The sequence below is a fragment of the Anolis carolinensis genome, unplaced genomic scaffold (assembly GCF_035594765.1).
Source record: "Anolis carolinensis isolate JA03-04 unplaced genomic scaffold, rAnoCar3.1.pri scaffold_7, whole genome shotgun sequence".
Taxonomy (NCBI): domain Eukaryota; kingdom Metazoa; phylum Chordata; class Lepidosauria; order Squamata; family Dactyloidae; genus Anolis; species Anolis carolinensis.
This window is the reverse complement of record NW_026943818.1, coordinates 319,184-342,668: the sequence shown is the minus strand read 5'-3', so window position 1 is coordinate 342,668 and position 23,485 is coordinate 319,184. Positions and strand designations below refer to the sequence as shown.

Here is a 23,485-nt window from a genome sequence, read left to right as displayed (position 1 = left end):
ACTGCGTATTGAACGACTTTTACTGTCAGATTTGTTGTCTAACATGATGTTTTGGTGCTTAATTTGTAAAATCATAACCTAATTTGGTGTTTAATAGGCTTCTCCTTAATCTCTCCTTATTATCCAACATATTCGCTTATCCAACGTTCTGCTGGCCCGTTTATGTTGGATAAATGAGACTCTACTGTATATACACACACATACATACATACATACATACATACACACAAACCCCACCCAACAAACCCCGCCCCCGGTGCCCCAGGCAGGGAGCAGCCAGGCCTTGGAGCTGCAAGGCCATTCGATGCGAATCAAGGCGATCAATAGCAACCAAGAGACAGGAATTCTTCCTCCCACCCTGGACGTAACTCCACATACATATATATATACACACACACACACAAACCCGGCCCCCCGTGCTGCCCCAGGCAGGGAGCAGCCAGGCCTGGCCCCACCTTGGCCTTGCCGGTGCTCTGGAGGATGTGGACGAGGGCGGCGGCCATCTCCTCCTTGCTCTTGGCGCTGAGGGCGGGCTCCAGGGCGGCGCAGAGGGCCAGGTAGTGGTTGGTGACGTACTCGGCGAACTCCTTGTACATCTCCATGGGCAGGATGCTCATGCTCTGGTAGCGCGCCTTGATGCGGATCATGGCCGGCGCCCCCGCCTTGCCCTTCCCCGCCGGCGCCCCCGACACCGGGTACCACTTCTCCACAAACTGGCGCCCCGCCACGGCCGCGGCCGGGATGCTGACCAGGCCCACCAGGCTGGCCTTGTCCTTCTTCTTCTTCTTGTCCGTCTCCCGGAAGAGGTGGACGGCGATGCTGCGCAGCGGGGGCAGGTTGGAGAACTCAAAGTGCTCCCCCCAGAAGACGTTGTCCGTCTTGAGCTTGCACGTGGTGCGCGCGTACAGCACCTCGTCCAGGCACAGCTCGCACAGGTAGCGCTTCTTGGCCGGAAGGTCCTTGGCCTCGATGATCCACAGCTTCAGCAGGTGCTCCACTCGACGGCTGTTGTCCTGCAAGGCCACCACCACAACCACATCAGCATCAGCATCAGCATTATTATGACACAGCAAACAAGATAGACATACTGGGTTTCGTATCACAAAATCACAAGTCAAACACTTCCCAAGTGTCTAGGACTGTGTGATGTATTATTATTATTATTATTATTATTATTATTATTATTATTATTATTATTATGACACAGCAAACAAGACAGACATGCTGGGTTTCGTATCACAAAATCACAAGTCAAACACTTCCCAAGTGTCTAGGACTGTGTGATGTATTATTATTATTATTATTATTATTATTATTATTATTATTATTATTATTATTATTATTATGACACAGCAAACAAGACAGACATGCTGGGTTTCGTATCACAAAATCACAAGTCAAACACTTCCCAAGTGTCTAGGACTGTGTGATGTATTATTATTATTATTATTATTATTATTATTATTATTATTATTATTATTATGACACAGCAAACAAGATAGACATACTGGGTTTCGTATCACAAAATCACAAGTCAAACACTTCCCAAGTGTCTAGGACTGTGTGATGTATTATTATTATTATTATTATTATTATTATTATTATTATTATTATTATTATTATTATTATGACACAGCAAACAAGACAGACATGCTGGGTTTCGTATCACAAAATCACAAGTCAAACACTTCCCAAGTGTCTAGGACTGTGTGATGTATTATTATTATTATTATTATTATTATTATTATTATTATTATTATTATTATTATGACACAGCAAACAAGATAGACATGCTGGGTTTCGTATCACAAAATCACAAGTCAAACACTTCCCAAGTGTCTAGGACTGTGTGATGTATTATTATTATTATTATTATTATTATTATTATTATTATGACACAGCAAACAAGATAGACATGCTGGGTTTCGTATCACAAAATCACAAGTCAAACACTTCCCAAGTGTCTAGGACTGTGTGATGTATTATTATTATTATTATTATTATTATTATTATGACACAGCAAACAAGACAGACATGCTGGGTTTCGTATCACAAAATCACAAGTCAAACACTTCCCAAGTGTCTAGGACTGTGTGATGTATTATTATTATTATTATTATTATTATTATTATTATTATTATTATTATTATTATGACACAGCAAACAAGATAGACATGCTGGATTTCATATCACAAAATCACAAGTCAAACACTTCCCAAGTGTCTAGGACTGTGTGATGTATTATTATTATTATTATTATTATTATTATTATTATTATTATTATTATGACACAGCAAACAAGATAGATATGCTGGATTTCATATCACAAAATCACAAGTCAAACACTTCCCAAGTGTCTAGGACTGTGTGATGTATTATTATTATTATTATTATTATTATTATTATTATTATTATTATTATGACACAGCAAACAAGATAGATATGCTGGATTTCATATCACAAAATCACAAGTCAAACACTTCCCAAGTGTCTAGGACTGTGTGATGTATTATTATTATTATTATTATTATTATTATTATTATTATTATTATTATTATTATTATGACACAGCAAACAAGACAGACATGCAGGATTTCGTATCACAAAATCACAAGTCAAACACTTCCCAAGTGTCTAGGACTGTGTGATGTATTATTATTATTATTATTATTATTATTATTATTATTATTATGACACAGCAAACAAGATAGACATGCTGGGTTTCGTATCACAAAATCACAAGTCAAACACTTCCCAAGTGTCTAGGACTGTGTGATGTATTATTATTATTATTATTATTATTATTATTATGACACAGCAAACAAGACAGACATGCTGGGTTTCGTATCACAAAATCACAAGTCAAACACTTCCCAAGTGTCTAGGACTGTGTGATGTATTATTATTATTATTATTATTATTATTATTATTATTATTATTATTATTATTATGACACAGCAAACAAGATAGACATGCTGGATTTCATATCACAAAATCACAAGTCAAACACTTCCCAAGTGTCTAGGACTGTGTGATGTATTATTATTATTATTATTATTATTATTATTATTATTATTATTATTATGACACAGCAAACAAGATAGATATGCTGGATTTCATATCACAAAATCACAAGTCAAACACTTCCCAAGTGTCTAGGACTGTGTGATGTATTATTATTATTATTATTATTATTATTATTATTATTATTATTATTATGACACAGCAAACAAGATAGATATGCTGGATTTCATATCACAAAATCACAAGTCAAACACTTCCCAAGTGTCTAGGACTGTGTGATGTATTATTATTATTATTATTATTATTATTATTATTATTATTATTATTATGACACAGCAAACAAGACAGACATGCAGGATTTCGTATCACAAAATCACAAGTCAAACACTTCCCAAGTGTCTAGGACTGTGTGATGTATTATTATTATTATTATTATTATTATTATTATTATTATTATTATGACACAGCAAACAAGACAGACATGCAGGATTTCGTATCACAAAATCACAAGTCAAACACTTCCCAAGTGTCTAGGACTGTGTGATGTATTATTATTATTATTATTATTATTATTATTATTATTATTATTATTATTATGACACAGCAAACAAGATAGACATGCTGGATTTCATATCACAAAATCACAAGTCAAACACTTCCCAAGTGTCTAGGACTGTGTGATGTATTATTATTATTATTATTATTATTATTATTATTATTATTATTATTATTATGACACAGCAAACAAGACAGACATGCAGGATTTCGTATCACAAAATCACAAGTCAAACACTTCCCAAGTGTCTAGGACTGTGTGATGTATTATTATTATTATTATTATTATTATTATTATTATTATTATTATTATTATTATTATGACACAGCAAACAAGATAGACATGCTGGATTTCATATCACAAAATCACAAGTCAAACACTTCCCAAGTGTCTAGGACTGTGTGATGTATTATTATTATTATTATTATTATTATTATTATTATGACACAGCAAACAAGATAGACATGCTGGATTTCATATCACAAAATCGCAAATCGAACACTTCCCAAGTGTCTAGGACTGTGTGATGTATTATTATTATTATTATTATTATTATTATTATTATTATGACACAGCAAACAAGATAGACATGCTGGGTTTTGTATCACAAAATCACAAGTCAAACACTTCCCAAGTGTCTAGGACTGTGTGATGTATTATTATTATTATTATTATTATTATTATTATTATTATTATTATGACACAGCAAACAAGATAGACATGCTGGGTTTCGTATCACAAAATCACAAGTCAAACACTTCCCAAGTGTCTAGGACTGTGTGATGTATTATTATTATTATTATTATTATTATTATTATTATTATTATTATTATGACACAACAAACAAGATAGACATGCTGGATTTCGTATCACAAAATCACAAGTCAAACACTTCCCAAGTGTCTAGGCCTGTGTGATGTATTATTATTATTATTATTATTATTATTATTATTATTATTGTGTATTATTATTATGACACAACAAACAAGATAGACATGCTGGATTTCGTATCACAAAATCACAAGTCAAACACTTCCCAAGTGTCTAGGACTGTGTGATGTATTATTATTATTATTATTATTATTATTATTATTATTATTATTATTATGACACAGCAAACAAGACAGACATGCAGGATTTCGTATCACAAAATCACAAGTCAAACACTTCCCAAGTGTCTAGAACTGTGTGATGTATTATTATTATTATTATTATTATTATTATTATTATTATTATTATTATGACACAGCAAACAAGACAGACATGCAGGATTTCGTATCACAAAATCACAAGTCAAACACTTCCCAAGTGTCTAGAACTGTGTGATGTATTATTATTATTATTATTATTATTATTATTATTATTATGACACAGCAAACAAGACAGACATGCAGGATTTCGTATCACAAAATCACAAGTCAAACACTTCCCAAGTGTCTAGGACTGTGTGATGTATTATTATTATTATTATTATTATTATTATTATGACACAGCAAACAAGACAGACATGCAGGATTTCGTATCACAAAATCACAAGTCAAACACTTCCCAAGTGTCTAGGACTGTGTGATGTATTATTATTATTATTATTATTATTATTATTATTATTATTATTATTATTATGACACAGCAAACAAGACAGACATGCAGGATTTCGTATCACAAAATCACAAGTCAAACACTTCCCAAGTGTCTAGGACTGTGTGATGTATTATTATTATTATTATTATTATTATTATTATTATTATTATTATGACACAGCAAACAAGACAGACATGCTGGATTTCATATCACAAAATCACAAGTCAAACACTTCCCAAGTGTCTAGGACTGTGTCATGTATTATTATTATTATTATTATTATTATTATTATTATTATTATTATGACACAGCAAACAAGACAGACATGCTGGATTTCATATCACAAAATCACAAGTCAAACACTTCCCAAGTGTCTAGGACTGTGTCATGTATTATTATTATTATTATTATTATTATTATTATTATTATTATTATGACACAGCAAACAAGACAGACATGCAGGATTTCGTATCACAAAATCACAAGTCAAACACTTCCCAAGTGTCTAGGACTGTGTGATGTATTATTATTATTATTATTATTATTATTATTATTATTATTATTATGACACAGCAAACAAGATAGACATGCTGGATTTCATATCACAAAATCACAAGTCAAACACTTCCCAAGTGTCTAGGACTGTGTGATGTATTATTATTATTATTATTATTATTATTATTATTATTATTATTATTATTATGACACAGCAAACAAGACAGACATGCAGGATTTCATATCACAAAATCACAAGTCAAACACTTCCCAAGTGTCTAGGACTGTGTGATGTATTATTATTATTATTATTATTATTATTATTATGACACAGCAAACAAGACAGACATGCAGGATTTCGTATCACAAAATCACAAGTCAAACACTTCCCAAGTGTCTAGGACTGTGTGATGTATTATTATTATTATTATTATTATTATTATTATTATTATTATTATTATTATGACACAGCAAACAAGACAGACATGCAGGATTTCGTATCACAAAATCACAAGTCAAACACTTCCCAAGTGTCTAGGACTGTGTGATGTATTATTATTATTATTATTATTATTATTATTATGACACAGCAAACAAGACAGACATGCAGGATTTCGTATCACAAAATCACAAGTCAAACACTTCCCAAGTGTCTAGGACTGTGTGATGTATTATTATTATTATTATTATTATTATTATTATTATTATTATGACACAGCAAACAAGACAGACATGCTGGATTTCATATCACAAAATCACAAGTCAAACACTTCCCAAGTGTCTAGGACTGTGTGATGTATTATTATTATTATTATTATTATTATTATTATTATTATTATTATTATGACACAGCAAACAAGACAGACATGCAGGATTTCGTATCACAAAATCACAAGTCAAACACTTCCCAAGTGTCTAGGACTGTGTGATGTATTATTATTATTATTATTATTATTATTATTATTATTATTATTATTATTATTATTATGACACAGCAAACAAGATAGACATGCTGGATTTCATATCACAAAATCACAAGTCAAACACTTCCCAAGTGTCTAGGACTGTGTGATGTATTATTATTATTATTATTATTATTATTATTATTATTATGACACAGCAAACAAGATAGACATGCTGGATTTCATATCACAAAATCGCAAATCGAACACTTCCCAAGTGTCTAGGACTGTGTGATGTATTATTATTATTATTATTATTATTATTATTATTATTATTATTATTATTATGACACAGCAAACAAGATAGACATGCTGGGTTTTGTATCACAAAATCACAAGTCAAACACTTCCCAAGTGTCTAGGACTGTGTGATGTATTATTATTATTATTATTATTATTATTATTATTATTATTATTATTATTATTATGACACAGCAAACAAGATAGACATGCTGGGTTTCGTATCACAAAATCACAAGTCAAACACTTCCCAAGTGTCTAGGACTGTGTGATGTATTATTATTATTATTATTATTATTATTATTATTATTATTATTATTATTATTATGACACAGCAAACAAGATAGACATGCTGGGTTTCGTATCACAAAATCACAAGTCAAACACTTCCCAAGTGTCTAGGACTGTGTGATGCATTTTCGGATGATGCGTGCAGATCTCAGTAGGGTGGCCGCATTATTATTATTATTGTTATTATTATTATACTAAGGCATAGTATGACACAGCAAACAAGATAGACATGCTGGATTTCGTATCACAAAAGTCAAACACTTCCCAATAATAATAATAATAATAATATTATTATTATTATTATTATTGCATAACTATTTGAGCAGGTTCTCCACCCGCAGCCAATGGTACTACTACTACAACATTATTATTATTATTATTATTATTATTATTATTATTATTATTATTATTATTACTATTATACTAAGACATAGTATGACACAGCAAACAGATATGTTGGATATTATTATTATTATTATTATTATTATTATTATTATTATTATTGACACATAGTATAACACAGCAAACAAGATAGATATGCTGGATATTATTATTATTATTATTATTATTATTATTATTATTATTGACACAGTATAACACAGCAAACAAGATAGATATGCTGGATATTATTATTATTATTATTGACACATAATATAACACAGCAAACAAGATATATATGCTGGATATTATTATTATTATTATTATTATTATTATTATTATTATTATTATTGACACATAGTATAACACAGCAAACAAGATAGATATTCTGGATATTATTATTATTATTATTGACACATAGTATAACACAGCAAACAAGATATATATGCTGGATATTATTATTATTATTATTATTATTATTATTATTATTATTATTATTGACACATAGTATAACACAGCAAACTAGATAGATATGCTGGATATTATTATTATTATTATTATTGTGTAACTGTCTGAGCAGGTTCTCCACCTGCAGCCAATGGTACATTATTGTTATTACTATTATTATTATTATTATTATTATTTATTATACTAAGACACAGTATGACACAGCAAACAAGATAGATCTGCTGGATTTCGTATCACAAAATCACAAGTCGAACACTTCCCAATAATAATAATTATTATTATTATTATTATTATTATTATTGTGTAACTATTTGAGCAGGTTCTCCACCCACAGCCAACGGTACTACTACGACATTATTATTATTATTATTATTATTATTATTATTATTATTATTATTATTGACACATAGTATAACACAGCAAACAAGATAGATATGCTGGATATTATTATTATTATTATTATTATTATTGACACATAGTATAACACAGCAAACAAGATAGATATGATGGATATTATTATTATTATTATTATTATTATTGTGTAACTATTTGAGCAGGTTCTCCACCTGCAGCCAATGGTACATTATTGTTATTACTATTATTATTATTATTATTATTTATTATACTAAGACACAGTATGACACAGCAAACAAGATAGATCTGCTGGATTTCGTATCACAAAATCACAAGTCGAACACTTCCCAATAATAATAATAATAATAATAATAATTATTATTATTATTATTATTATTATTATTGTGTAACTATTTGAGCAGGTTCTCCGCCCACAGCCAACGGTACTACTACGACATTATTATTATTATTATTATTATTATTATTATTATTATTATTATTATTATTATTGTGTAACTATTTGAGCAGGTTCTCCACCCACAGCCAACAGTACAACATTATTATTATTATTATTATTATTATTATTATTATTATGTAACTATTTGAGCAGGTTCTCCACCCGCAGCCAACGGTACTACTACTACGACATTATTATTATTATTATTATTATTATTATTATTATTATTATTATTATTATTATTATTATTATTGTGTAACTATTTGAGCAGGTTCTCCACCCGCAGCCAACAGTACTACATTATTATTATTATTATTATTATTATTATTATTATTATTATTATTATTATTATTATTGTGTAACTATTTGAGCAAGTTCTCCACCCGCAGTCAACAGTACTACTACTACGACATCATTATTATCAGTTTATTATTATTATTATGATTATTATTATTATTATTATGTAACTACCACCCACAGCCAACGGTACTACTATGACATCATCATCATCATCATCATCATCATCATCATTATTATTGTGTAACTATTTGAACAGGTTCTCCACCCGCCGGCTGTTGTCCTGGGCAGACAAAGCAAGGCTGACGGTATTGCTACTACTACTACTATTATTATTATTATTATATATATTATATTATTATTATATATATTATTATTATTGTGTAATTATCTGTGTGTACTAAACATGCATCTACATATGTATCTACCCAGCTCTGCCAGGAGGCATGGGCCAACTTTGGCCCTCCGGCTGGTGCTGCGTCTACCTTGTTTGGGTGGACGGCCCGCCGCAGGTTCTCCATCCATTTGTCGCGCTCGGCCGCCGATCGGCAGGAGAAGCATTTGCTGCCGGAAGACGTTGTCACCTGGAGGGAAGAGCGGAGCGTCAACAACAACGCTGCTTGCCAGTCTGACTGCACCTCATTTGTGTGGAGGGACTATAGACATGGGACTGTGCTGAGCACATTCAGGCTCAGGACTCCTTTTTGAATTCAGACACACATCCACCTCCACTGAGGTGTCAATATACAAAAGTGTGCTTTGTAGAGCGGGCACAAGACTCACATCGGCAATCTCTCCAGTGGACACGACAAAATGACAGCTTTCATGGATTAGCACCCAAACCATTCGTTACAATCTCGGATGCCGTTCTGAAGGAGCGCCTTCAAACGACCCCAGGACCAGACGTCCGGGTTTTAGTCCGAACCTCCAATGAGCTAAGCGCCTATTTTGGGTCGTTTATCTGGTCTGGGAATCTCGGACCCCGCTTGGGCAAAGCTCTCTCGCCTGAGGCTGGAATCCACCCCCTCCCCCCATAAAAAATATTCCGAGCACAATACGAATTATGCCGGAAAAGGAGGCGGCATGAATAATTCATCACGCAGATCGGTCGCGGGAACGCAAGCTTTCCTCGGATTAATGCGACACGGAATTGTAATTATTTTACGGGCCCCTGAAATGCCCCTCCTTGGAAACCAAGGAATGGGGGGGGGGGCAATCCAGCATCTAGGAGACATTATGCAAATTGGGACATTTGCATCAATCCGTTTTGCATAATCCCCCAAAATGCAGACGCGAAGCAGAGGGATGGGGTGCAGCACTGATGGGAACAGCAGAGCAAGTCCAGATATGGAGACGACCCAACTCCGGGTGTTTTGGACTCCAACTCCCACAATTCCCCGCCCTTACCTCGAAGCAGAAGTCCTGGCCCAAGATGCTGCTGTGCACGGGCTTGATGACCACCTCCTCCTCCATGCTGAGGTCCAGGGCCTCCACCGCGCTACTGGGACTGAGCAGGGACTCGTGGGAGCGCGACTCCTTCAGCCTCGGCATCTGATGGGATCTGCAGGGAGACACACACAGCCGGAGGGTCAGCCAGGCTATAGACAGGTGGTTGTACTGAGCATGTTCAGACTCAGGACTCCATTGTGCATTCAGTCTGCTTTACACCTCAGTGAAGGTGGATGCATGTCACTGTTCGGACTTCAGTAGAGAAGTATGACTTATGGACTTCAGTGAGTACAACTGTACCTAAAAACTATAGACATGTGGATATACTGAGCATGTTCAGACTCAAGACTCCATTTTGCATTCAGTCTGCTTTACACCTCAGTGGAAATGGATGCATGTCGCTATTCAGACTTCAGTAGAGAAGTACGACTTATGGACTCCAGTGAGTACAACTATCCCTAAGGTTCATGTGGTTCAGACTCAAGACTCCATTTTGCATTCAGTCTGTTTAACACCTCAGTAGAGGTGGATGTGTATCTAATTCACACCTCAGTGGAGGTGGATGCATGTCGCTGTCAGACTTCAGTAGAGAAGTACGAGTTATGGACTCCAGTGAGTACAACTATACCTAAAGACTATGGATATGTGGTTGTACTAAACATGTTCAGACTCAAGACTCCATTTTGCATTCAGTCTGTTTAACACCTCAGTAGAGGTGAATGTGTATCTAATTTACACCTCAGTGGAGGTGGATGCATGTTGCTGTTCGGACTTCAGTAGAGAACTACAACTTACGGACCTCAGTGAGCACAACTATACCTAGTGACTAGGGACTTCCCCCTCCCCGGTTCTGCCACTTTCGTCCTGCCGTCTGCACGTGCTCAGAGTCACTCCCATCAGTAGGACTATTAAGGACTCCAATTTGGTATTTTTCCCCTCGTGGATTGATCCTCAAAAGTGCTTCCCGGTGCAACTTAAAACTGCTGCAAACAGCAACTTCCCCAAACGAGACCAATGATGATATTATAATATATTATCATATCAACACACTCCAGGGAAATGAACGGAAATTTCAAACTAAAAAAAAAAGAACGCAGGATCAATAATGCAAATAGGAAACCAACCGCCGGCGATGTTTACCTTTTGATTATTTGTCTGCTGAATTCAAGAATCATTCCTCCACTTGACAGAGCAAAGGACGGAATCGGGGAAGGAAAATACGGCACGGTGGGGGCGAGATTTCATTGCAAACTCAGAGGTTTTTGGGCCCTCCTTCCAGGTGTTTTGGACTGCAACTCCCACCATCCCTAACAACCTTTCCCCGCTCAGTCACTTAAACCAGAGATCAATGGTGAAAGAGGACAAACACCTCGTAGTGTGCTGACTTGTAGGCAAACGCTTATCAGTGGTCGACACCCCGGGCAATTACTGGTGTTTTTCTCTGCCTTCTAGACCAGGCCTGGGCCAACTTGGGCCCTCCTTCCAGGTGTTTTGGACTACAACTCCCACCATCCCTAACAACCTCAGGACCCTTCCTTTTCCCCCTCAGCCACCTAAACCGGAGATCAATGGTGAAAGAGAACGAACTACGGCTCACTACGGAAAACAAAAAACCTTACTACTACACTCTATGTAGTGCAACGCAGGAATTGAATTGGGTGCCTTTTGGCATATCTATTGTTTTTTGTCTGTTGATATTTATGTAGGAATGAGAATTCAAGGAGAATATAAAGTCTCTGCAACTTAATTGGCCTAAAAAAACCTGAAGAAGGGCTTGACCCGAAACAAAGAAGAAGAAAACCCGGGACTCTTTGTCGTGCATCCCTTTAAGGACACAACAAACATTTCTCTTATCAGATACTTTCTTCATTTCTACTTATCAACCTTCTCCTCATATGCAAAAAAGAAAAAGAAGACAACTACTTGCAACGTACTGTGCAATAATAATATTGTTATAACAAGTCGCAAAAGAGTGAATTGAACTCTAACTATTGTGTTACCTATGCATATATGATGTTACTTATGCATATATGAGTAAAAGCTTAACCCTGCATTATATGCTTTAAGCAGCAGAGTAATTAAAACTCAAACTGTGTTGTTATATGAACACATACTTGTGAGAATCTAATCTTTTGGTGGATATATATGCATAAGATGACTGTGACTTAACAGACACAACCTTTGGTTACCTCCTTTATACTGTATAGATATCTGTGACTTTTTGGATTTGAAAGAGAACGAACACCTTGTAGTGTGCTGACTTGTAGCCGACACCCCGGGCAATTACTGGTGTTTTTCTCTGCCTTCTAGACCAGGCATGGGCCAACTTGGGCCCTCCAGATATTTTGGACTTCAACTCCCACCATTCCTAAAACATCTGGAGGGAAGGCCCAAGTTGGCCCGTGCCTGTCTTAAAGGGACGGCGACCCACGCTTTCCCCTCTCCATGTGATGCAACGTTGGTCCTGCCTTTGCTCCCTCTCCAGAGGCACGCATGGTGTGTGTGAGGACGTCTCTCCGTCCTTCCATGCGCTCGCCATTGGCTGCCTCTGTAGCTGGGGAAAGGGAGCCACGTCTGCCGCCACCGCCGCAAATGTCAAGGGCTCCCTGCACCGATGCTTCTTCGGCAGGCCAGGCACGCAGGCCGATGCCGTCCGCGCACCCGCTTTCCCTTCTAACCCTTCGTCTAAGTCGTTAATAAAGATGTTGAACAGAACCGGGCCCAGGACGGAGCCCTGCGGCACTCCACTTGTCACTTCATCATGGAAAGAAGTGACAAGTGGAGTGCCACAAGCAGGGCTCCATCCTGGGCCCGGTTCTGTTCAACATCTTTATTAACGACTTAGACGAAGGGTTAGAAGGCACGATCATCAAGTTTGCAGACGACACCAAACTGGGAGGGAGAGCCAACACTCCAGAAGACAGGAGCAGAATTCAAAACGATCTTGACAGACTAGAGAGATGGGCCAAAACTAACAAAATGAAGTTCAACAGAGACAAATGCAAGAGACTTCACTTCGGCAGAAAAAATGGAAATCAAAGATACAGAATGGGGGATGAGGCCTGGCTTGACAGCAGTGTGTGCGAAAAAGACCTTGGAGTCCTCGTGGGGAGGAAGATGAACATGAGCCAGGAATGTGATGCGGCTGCTAAAAAAGCCAATGGGATTCTGTCCTGCATCAAGAGGGGAATAGCGTCTAGATCCAGGGAAGTCCTGCTCCCCCTTATTCTCTTCTGCCTTGGTCAGACCACTTTACCTGGAATCACACTGCGTCCAATTTTGGGCACCACAGTTGAAGGGAGATGTTGACAAGCTGGAAAGCGTCCAGAGGAGGGAGACTAAAATGATCAAAGGTCTGGAGAACAAGCCCTATGAGGAGCGGCTTAAAGAGCTGGGCATGTTTAGCCTGCAGAAGAGAAGGCTGAGAGGAGACATGAGAGCCATGTACAAATATGTGAAGGGAAGTCATAGGGAGGAGGGAGGGAGCTTGTTTTCTGCTGCCCTGCAGACTAGGACGCAAGGGAACAAGGGCTTCAAACTACAGGAAAGGAAGGAGATTCCACCTGAACATCAGGAAGAACTTCCTCACTGTGAGGGCTGTTCGACAGTGGAACTCTCTCCCCGGGGCCGTGGTGGAGGCTCCTTCCTTGGAGGCTTTTAAGCAGAGGCTGGATGGCCATCTGTCGGGGGTGCTTTGAATGCGATTTCCTGCTTCTTAGCAGGGGGTTGGACTAGATGGCCCATGTGGTCTCTTCCAACTCTACTATTCTATGATTCTATGATTCCCGCCATCCCAAGTCCGCGATGCTACTTCCAGCACATGTTGCCGTATGCCGAAACAGAGCCAGGCCCTGTCGGTACACTGTGCTGAAAGGACGCAACACAAGGATCGCTCCAAATGGTGTGAAAACACAGCTAAATGGCAACTGAAATTTCACGTCATACGTTGGGAGCCTAAATATTGGGGTTGTTTATTTATTTATTTACAGCATTTACCCCGAAGGGGACTCAGGGCGGATCACATTACACATATAGGCAAACATTCAATGCCTTTTAACATAGAACAAAGACAAACAAACATAGGCTCCGAGCGGGCCTCGAACTCATGACCTCCTGGTCAGAGTGATTCATTGCAGTTAATTACAGCTAACTTGCTCTCCCGCCTGCGCCACAGCCCAGTATTGTATGTTTTCCGGGCTGTATGGCCATGTTCTAGAAGTATTCTCTCCTCACAACCTCTGAGGATGCCTGCCATAGATGTGGGCGAAACGTCAGGAGAGAATACTTCTAGAACATGGCCAGACAGCCCGGAAAACATACAACAACCCTGTGATCCCAGCCATGAAAGCCTTCGACAGCCTAAATATTGTTGCTGTGATTCTTAATTGGCTTTGACCCTCTAAATGAGGGCCTATCCCCCTGAGGTGTCGTTTTCCTTTTATTAATATTAATAATCATAATAATAAATAATAAACTTTATTTTTATATCCCGCCCCATCTCCCCGAAGGGACTCGGGGCGGCTCACAACAGGAACAAGCCCGAAACAACAACACAACGTATTTGACAAAAACTTAAAACATTCCAACGATACACAAAATAAAATAATGGACAATACATTAAAATCCAAGCAGATAAAATCAGAGTAATTAAAAGCAAACCAGCGGGGACAGGTTTCATAAAGTGCTGTATCATGGAAATAAGTAACAGTGATAAAGTGCCATACGCTTTTAAAACAGAAAGAAGTATTCCATGCACCAAGCATCATGTCCCTTTCTTTATGATTTTATGTTTATATGTTTTAAATATATTTACGGGATTACATTTTATTGTGTACTGGTCTGTGGGAGCCGAAGCGTTTGAAAGTACTGCAAATCCCATCATCCTCCCCCAGACAGCACCAGGATGCAAAATGGGTCATGGGGGTTATGTGTGCCAAGTTTGGCCCAGGTCAGTCATTCTTGGCGGTCACAGTGGCCTGTGGAAGTGGCAGCCAATCAGAAAGCTCCCACATACACCGCCCCATACATACAAACAAACATACATACATACATACTTACATAACATGCAAAGGGGCTTGGTCCCCATGCCAGCCGCCCCGAGTCCCTTCGGGGAGATGGGGCGGGATAGAAGAATAAAGTTGTTGTTATTGCAGTAGAGTCTCACTTATCCAACATAAACGGGCTGGCAGAATGTTGGATAAGCGAATATGTTGGATAATAAGGAGGGATTAAGGAGAAGTCTAAACATCAAATTAGGTTATGATTTTACAAATTACGCACCAAAACATCATGTTATACAACAAATTTGACAGAAAAAGTACTGTAGTTCAATATGCAGTAATGCTACATAGTAATTACTGTATTTACGAATTTAGCACCAAAATATCACGTCATATTGAAAACACTGACTACAAAAATGCATTGGATAATACAGAACGTTGGATAAGCAAGTGTTGGATAAGCGAGACTCTACTGTAGTTCAATATGCAGTAATGCTACATAGAAATTACTGTATTTACGAATTTAGCACCAAAATATCACGTTGTATTGAAAACACTGACTACAAAAATGCATTGGATAATCCAGAACGTTGGATAAGCAAGTGTTGGATAAGTGAGACTCTATTGTATTATTATTATTATTATTATTATTCTCCTGTCCGCTCCTGACAGGTAATCCCATCGGCTTCTAGGGTGCATTCACTTGTGTTTGTACATGCTCACGCAGGCACAGAACTCTCTTTTCCAAAGAGTCGATGCCCGTCTGGACAGCTGCCTTCCCTAGCTATCTTTAACTCTCCAGCCATAGCATAAACACAGGCCAACGGGCTCCTGGGGTGGCGAGGCTGGCCCAGGAAAGGGAACCTGGAGACAAGTGCTTTCTGCACTGGAGAATTTTGTCGCTGCCCACCCTCGAGCCATTCCCGACCGGTGGCAACCCACCGGGACCCTCTCCCAGCAGTTTCCCACCTCTGTCTCCAACGTGAACAACGGTCTTCCAAATGGAGCAAGTCTGCATCTTCCCAAGACCAAAGGCCATTTCCCGTGGGCCCAAAGGCATGGCTTTCTATTTTGATCCCTCTGCCTATTTCCCATGCAGATAAGCGGCTCCGGGAAAGGGACGGGAGGAAAACGAAAGAGGAATGCAGAGAAGGAGAGAGGCAAAAGCAAAGATGCAGCTGAACAGAGGCCGGCCTTTGAAAGCCCAACATGGAAAATAGTTGTTCTGTCCATTATTTTATTTTGTGTATCGTTGGAATGTTTTAAGTTTTTGTCAAGTATGTTGTGTTGTTGTTTCGGGCTTGTCCCTGTTGTGAGCCGCCCCGAGTCCCTTCCTGGGGCGGGATATAAAAATAAAGATTATTGTTATTATTATTATTATTGTGGTGTATGAATCAGAGGCTCAAACACAGAGCTATGCACTGGAATTCTATTTCCATCCCTCTGGCTATTTCCCATGCAGGAAAGTGGCTTTGGGAAAGGGATGGGGTGAAACGAAAGAGGGAAGCAGAGAAGGAGAGAGGCACAAGCAAAGATGCAGCTGAACAGAGGCCGGCCTTTGAAGGCACAACACGGGAAATAGTTGTTGTGATTGGGTTGTTGTATGTCTTTCGGGCTGTGTGGCCTTGTTCCAGAAGTATTCTCTCCTGACGTTTCACCCACATCTATGGCCAGCATCCTCAGAGGCTGTGAGGCATGGATAAACATAAATAAAGTTGTTGTGGTTTGTGGTGCGCGAATCAGAGGCTCAAACACAGAGCTATGCCCTGGAATTCTATTTCCATCCCTCTGGCCATTTCCCATGCAGGAAAGTGGCTTCGGAAAGGGACGGGGTGAAAAGAAAGAGGAATGCAGAGAAGGAGAGAGGCACAAGCAAAGATGCAGCTGAACAGAGGCTGGCCTTTGAAAGCACAACACGGGAAATATTTGTTACGGTTTGTGGTGTGTGAATCAGAGGCTCAAACACAGAGCTTTGCACTGGAATTCTATTTCCATCCCTCTGGCCATTTCCCATGCAGGAAAGTGGCTTCAGGAAAGAGGAATGCAGAGAAGGAGAGAGGCACAAGCAAAGATGCAGCTGAACAGAGGCCGGCCTTTGAAGGCACAACACGGGAAATAGTTGTTGTGGTTTGTGGTGTGTGAATCAGAGGCTCAAACACAGAGCTTTGCACTGGAATTCTATTTCCATCCCTCTGGCCATTTCCCATGCAGGAAAGTGGCTTCGGGAAAGAGGAATGCAGAGAAGGAGAGAGGCACAAGCAAAGATGCAGCTGAACAGAGGCCGGCCTTTGAAGGCACAACACGGGAAATAGTTGTTGTGGTTTGTGGTGTGTGAATCAGAGGCTCAAACACAGAGTTGTGTGAAAAAAAGAAAAATCGCCTTGAAAAATCAAGTGCGAGAGGTATATGCAGATACGGGCAGGGAAGAGGCATCGCCGGCGCATCGCTCAGAGGCAAGCGCTCCGTTGTTGTTGTCGTTATCCCGCTTTGAAATATTTACATACAGGCAGGCCTAATTAAGGAGACGGGCTTGTGACAACATCTCCTCTCCCGGAGCCCAAAATCGCGGCGCTCGTTTTGATGCCCCTCGCGGCCCTGTCTCGTCTGTCGTTTCCGCGGGGCGAGGACGTGGCAATCGGGAGAGCGGGCTCTGCCAGGCGGCCGACGGCTTCCTCCCCGGCTGACGGCTTAATTAGGCGTCTCGGCGGCCGGCAGCCAAAGATCCGGTTGGTTAAGGCCAATCGATCCTCACCTCGGCGGCTCCTGGCCAAGACGACGTCTCCGGTGCAGAACCAAGTCTGTATCTCTCTTTATTACTCTTCTTTTTGGGAAATCGGGTCGGAGTGGTGTTGCTGCACCAGAGCCCTGAGACCCCTGTTCACCACAAACCACACTCTCTCCACGTAATCGAATAAGTATATATAAAAATAAGTAAATTCAAAAAAGAGAGTCTATGTTCGAAAGGTGATTTCCAAGAGAACCAAGAGTCCTCTCCAATGCAGAGTCAATCCACAAATATATCCACCAAGGCTTCCTTGGAATTCGGTGGAAAGGAATAGTAAGAGTTCGGTGTCATCGGCATAGATGGCACCGAACTCCAAAACCCCGGACAAGCTCACCCAGCGGTTTCGTATAGACCAGTGATTCCCAAAGAGGGCGCTACCGCCCCCTTGTGGGCGCTGCAGTGATCTAGGGGGGCGGTGATGGCCACAGGTGCATTTGCCATATTTTATTTATTTATTTGTGGCATTATATCCCGCAGGGGTATAAGGGGGACTCAGGGCGGTTTACAAGTATATATTCATATAATATATTATATTATACGACTATATTGCAATATTATTAGTTATTGGGGTTTTTTTTGTGTCAGGAGCAACCGGAGTTGCTTCTGGAGTGAGAGAATTGGCCGTCTGCAAGGACGTTGCCCAGGGGACATTGCCCAGATGTTCTGATGTTTTCTACCATCCTTGTGGGAGGTTTCTCTCATGTCCCTGCATGGAGCTGGAGCTGAGAGAGGGAGCTCATCCGCACTCTCCCCGGGTGGGAGAGCATGTAATATAAATATACAATTCTAATCGTGTATTATTATTATTATTATTATTATTAAATTGTATTACATTATAATGTTATTATTAATATTACATGTATATATAATATATTATAATATTACAGTAGAGTCTCACTTATCCAAGCCTCGCTTATCCAAGCCTCTGGATTATCCAAGCCATTTTTGAAGTCAATTTTTTCAATATTTCGTGATATTTTGGTGCTAAATTCGTAAATACAGTAATTACAGTATAACATTACTGTGTATTGAACTGCTTTTTCTGTTAAATTTGTTGTAAAACATGATGTTTTGGTGCTTAATTTGTAAAATCATAACCTAATTTGATGTTCAATAGGCTTTACCTTAATCTCTCCTTATTATCCAAGATATTCGCTCATCCAAGCTTCTGCCGGCCCGTTTATGTTGGATAAATGAGACTCTACTGTAGTAGCAACAATAATACAGGAAAATAATAAATGTAATATTACCAATAATAATAGAGAAAAAGAATGAATGTACCATATATTCTTGAGTAAAAGCTGACCCAAATATAAGCCAACCAGGACCCTCACCCGAGTATAAGCCAAGGGGGGCTTTTTCAGTCTTTAAAAAAGGGCTGAAAAACTAGGCTTATACTCGAGTATATACAGTAAATGTAATGTGCATAATTCCCATGGAGTAAACAACAAAACCACTGGACCACATCACACCAAATTTGGCCAGAAAAGACATAGTCATCCAATCAATCTGCATGTGGCAGCGTGGCAGCAAAAATGGCGAGGCGTGTTAGTGCTGACACGCATGTCATAGGTTGGCCATCACTGGTGTAGATGTTAAAGAGCATGTGGGATAGATAGACTTCCCGCTTCCCGTGCTCTTCCTCCTCCCCGAAACCGCCAAAGACTCATTTCAGTTTAATTTCACAGTCGTAATGGATTTTTCGGAGTATTTCAAGAGTGTATTTACGTCCCAGCCCCTTCCCTTCCACTTCATTCGGCATAATTTCCCCTTTCTCCATCCAGGCGCCCGTCTCCGTCCGACTCCCCCAAGGCGCCCGAAATCTTTAATAATTCCAGGTAGCTCTTTTACTCCCCCCCCCCCCCAAAATCTCCCTCTTTTTAATCAATAGCTGACAGACTTGTCAAATTACTTCGGGGACCAGAAGAGCCGTTTTTAAACATTCATAAACCCTTTAAAAAGCAAGGTGCGTTTCAAGCGTGGGGCGAAGAGGGCCGGATGGAACACGGATCAAACGGGATTACGTGGCTGTAAGTGAGAAATTAATTTATCGTTAATGAATTATGTTAAAGGGAGAGAGAGACGAGAGAGGCATCGTCGTGAGCATCCTTCCAAAAAAGGAAAATAGTAACTCCAACTATGGAACCAGCGGAAAAGTCAACACACAGTAAGTTTGGAGTCTTTGGCTCACGGGATTCCGCGTTCTGGAGATTCCGGGAAGTCCAAAATATCTAGACCCGCACTTGGTAAACTTTCTGGTGGGGGTCCTTCCCATCAACCTGGCACTGCTTTTGCTCCCATTGGCTACAACGGTTTCTAAGGTTGTGCATGGAACCGTTTTCTTTTGCTACTTTCGTTACCTTCGGAAGCACGTAACGGGAAAGACCCTCCCGATACGGAAATCAGCTCGACACAAACCCAGTTCCACGCCTGTTTTTCGTGAGCACGTGGCGCTCCATGCCTCCTTGTATTGGGAAGAGTGTGTGTGTGGCGTGCAGGGTCAGAAAGCAAGCCTGCCTGCCTGCAGCCAAGCGCCAAATCTAGAGTAAGAAACAGGTAAGAAGCCACCTCAAAGCGCACGCCTGCCTGCAGCCAAGCGCCTCTTCTAGAGTAAGAGAACTTGCCTCCTTGCCTTTGAAAATGCATGTGGCGTGCAGGCCCAGAAAGTGAGTTTTTGCCTGCAGCCAAGCGCCAAATCTAGAGTAAGAAGCAAGTAAGAATTCGCATCAAAGCGAACACCTGCCTGCAGCCGAGCGCCTCCTCTGGAGTAAGAGAACTTGCCTCCTTGCCCTGGAAAGTGCATGCAGCGTGCAGGCCCAGAAAGTGAGCCTGCCTGCCTGCAGCCAAGCGCCAAATCTAGAGTAAGAAATAGGTAAGAAGCCATCTCAAAGCGCACGCCTGCCTGCAGCCAAGCGCCTCTTTTAGAGTAAGAGAACTTGCCTCCTTGCCTTTGAAAGTGAATGTGGCGTGCAGGCCAAGAAAGTGAGCGTGCCTGCCTGCAGCCGAGCGCCTCCTCTAGAATAAGAAGCAGGTAAGAAACTGCCTCAAAGCGCACACCTGCCTGCAGCTGAGCGCCTCTCCTCTAGAGCTGAGCTTAAATGCCTACAATGACGGGAAGGGGAGCCTTGGAAACCTCCCTAATGGTCCCATAGAAAACGGATCTTAGAGTGAAAACAGATATCTGCCCTCCCAATTTTGGGAGGGTCCCCAAAAAAAATGGATTGGAGCCTCCATCAGACACCAGGACATGAAATGGGTCAAGGTTTACCCGAATGCACAATCCTAAGGGTTTCTCTCTTCCCTGGAAGCGGTGGCCTTTCGGCGCTTGGATGGAGACCCTTCAGAAGTGCGTTCCTGGGAGATGAGATGGCCGGTGGGGGTCTATGATGTTATGGGATCCTTGCTGGCCAAGCGCCGTTCCTTGTGGCTTTGTAGCCACTCGTTTAGTGGAATCTGATGCATTGACCTGACAAGGCGATCGATGAGGGGAAGGCGAGGGGGAAGCGCGGTTTGCTGGGGGGCACGAAGCGGAACAGACCCCTTGCTCCCCACTTCTCTCTCGTCCTCTCTTCAACCTGACAGCTTTGGACAGCTGTCGATTTGCATGAAGTCTGAAACCGCTCCTTTCTTCCCAAAACGCGACCCCCACTCCCCGCAACGCACCGTCTCCCCGTGACCTAGTTTTGACGGTTGTTTGGAAACATCTTGCTCCCGAATTCACTCCTCCAGACCCACAATGGGGTCTTCCTCCATTGTGGGAGGAAGGGCAATGGGCCCTTCCTCCAGAGGCAGGGAAACCAGCGAGAAGGACGACAACGACAACGACAACGGCGACGGAAGGAACACAAACGAGGCGCATGCGGCGCACAAAGCAGACCAGCCCTGGGCTTCGGCGCTTGACATTTTGGGAACAATGCGGATTGTTGAGAGGAAGAACAAAACCCCGGCGAATGAATGCGGGTGGCGTTACGGAGCCAAAGGGGAGGGAAAGAGCCACGTCGGCTCCGCTTCCCGAGCTGGGATCTCTCAGTCCCCTGACCTACTTTCAGCTTGCCCTCGAATGGAAATGATCGCAGCGCCTCTGAGCACGTACAAAGTGCGACTTCTCCCTTCCCGTATGCTGCTCCAACTACATACATTTTGACCAAATTCAGAGAGGAAAATGCCAGTCAGATCCTGGCACTTCTTTTGTTGCTTTAAATGGTTTCATTTCAGAATAGGACGCTATTATTATATTATTATTATTGCTCAGAAACTGTCCCCGTGGGAAGGCCGAGAGCGCAATGCCATTGCTTTCAAATGCTGCATGCACAAAGTGATTGAGACTATGCATAAAATGACCTTCAAGCTATATGTATAAGGCAGGCATGGGCCAACTTTTCCCCCTTCAGACACTAATTTAAGCTCAAACCTGACCAAGATGCCATGAAGTCGTCCCTCCGACACCTGGGTTTCAAATCCCTTGGTTGACTCAAGTGTCCAGTTCCAAGATAAGATCCAACTTCAGCCCTCCCTCCAAGTGTTTGGACTTCAGTGTCCACAACGTGGGTATGCAGATGATCCCTTGGTTAACTCAAGTGTCCAGTTCCAAGATAAGATCCAACTTCAGCCCTCCCTCCAAGTGTTTGGACTTCAGTGTCCACAACGTGGGTATGCAGATGATCCCTTGGTTAACTCAAGTGTCCAGTTCCAAGATAAGATCCAACTTCAGCCCTCCCTCCAAGTGTTTGGACTTCAATGTCCACAACGTGGGTATGCAGATGATCCCTTGGTTAACTCAAGTGTCCAGTTCCAAGATAAGATCCAACTTCAGCCCTCCCTCCAAGTGTTTGGACTTCAGTGTCCACAACGTGGGTATGCAGATGATCCCTTGGTTAACTCAAGTGTCCAGTTCCAAGATAAGATCCAACTTCAGCCCTCACTCCAAGTGTTTGGACTTCAATGTCCACAACGTGGGTATGCAGATGATCCCTTGGTTAACTCAAGTGTCCAGTTCCAAGATAAGATCCAACTTCAGCCCTCACTCCAAGTGTTTGGACTTCAGTGTCCACAACGTGGGTATGCAGATGATCCCTTGGTTAACTCAAGTGTCCAGTTCCAAGATAAGATCCAACTTCAGCCCTCACTCCAAGTGTTTGGACTTCAATG

General features: G+C 40.5%; 1 protein-coding gene across 1 annotated transcript in view; it reads right to left on the bottom strand.

Moving 5' to 3' along the window:
* dab2ip (DAB2 interacting protein) overlaps positions 1-23,485 on the bottom strand; it is a 120,115-nt gene that overhangs the window by 19,688 nt on the left and 76,942 nt on the right. Inside the window, 3 exon segments of the mRNA XM_062959747.1 lie at positions 456-1,013; positions 9,589-9,687; positions 10,511-10,664. Of these exon segments, the coding sequence (XP_062815817.1) occupies positions 456-1,013; positions 9,589-9,687; positions 10,511-10,664 (811 nt within the window).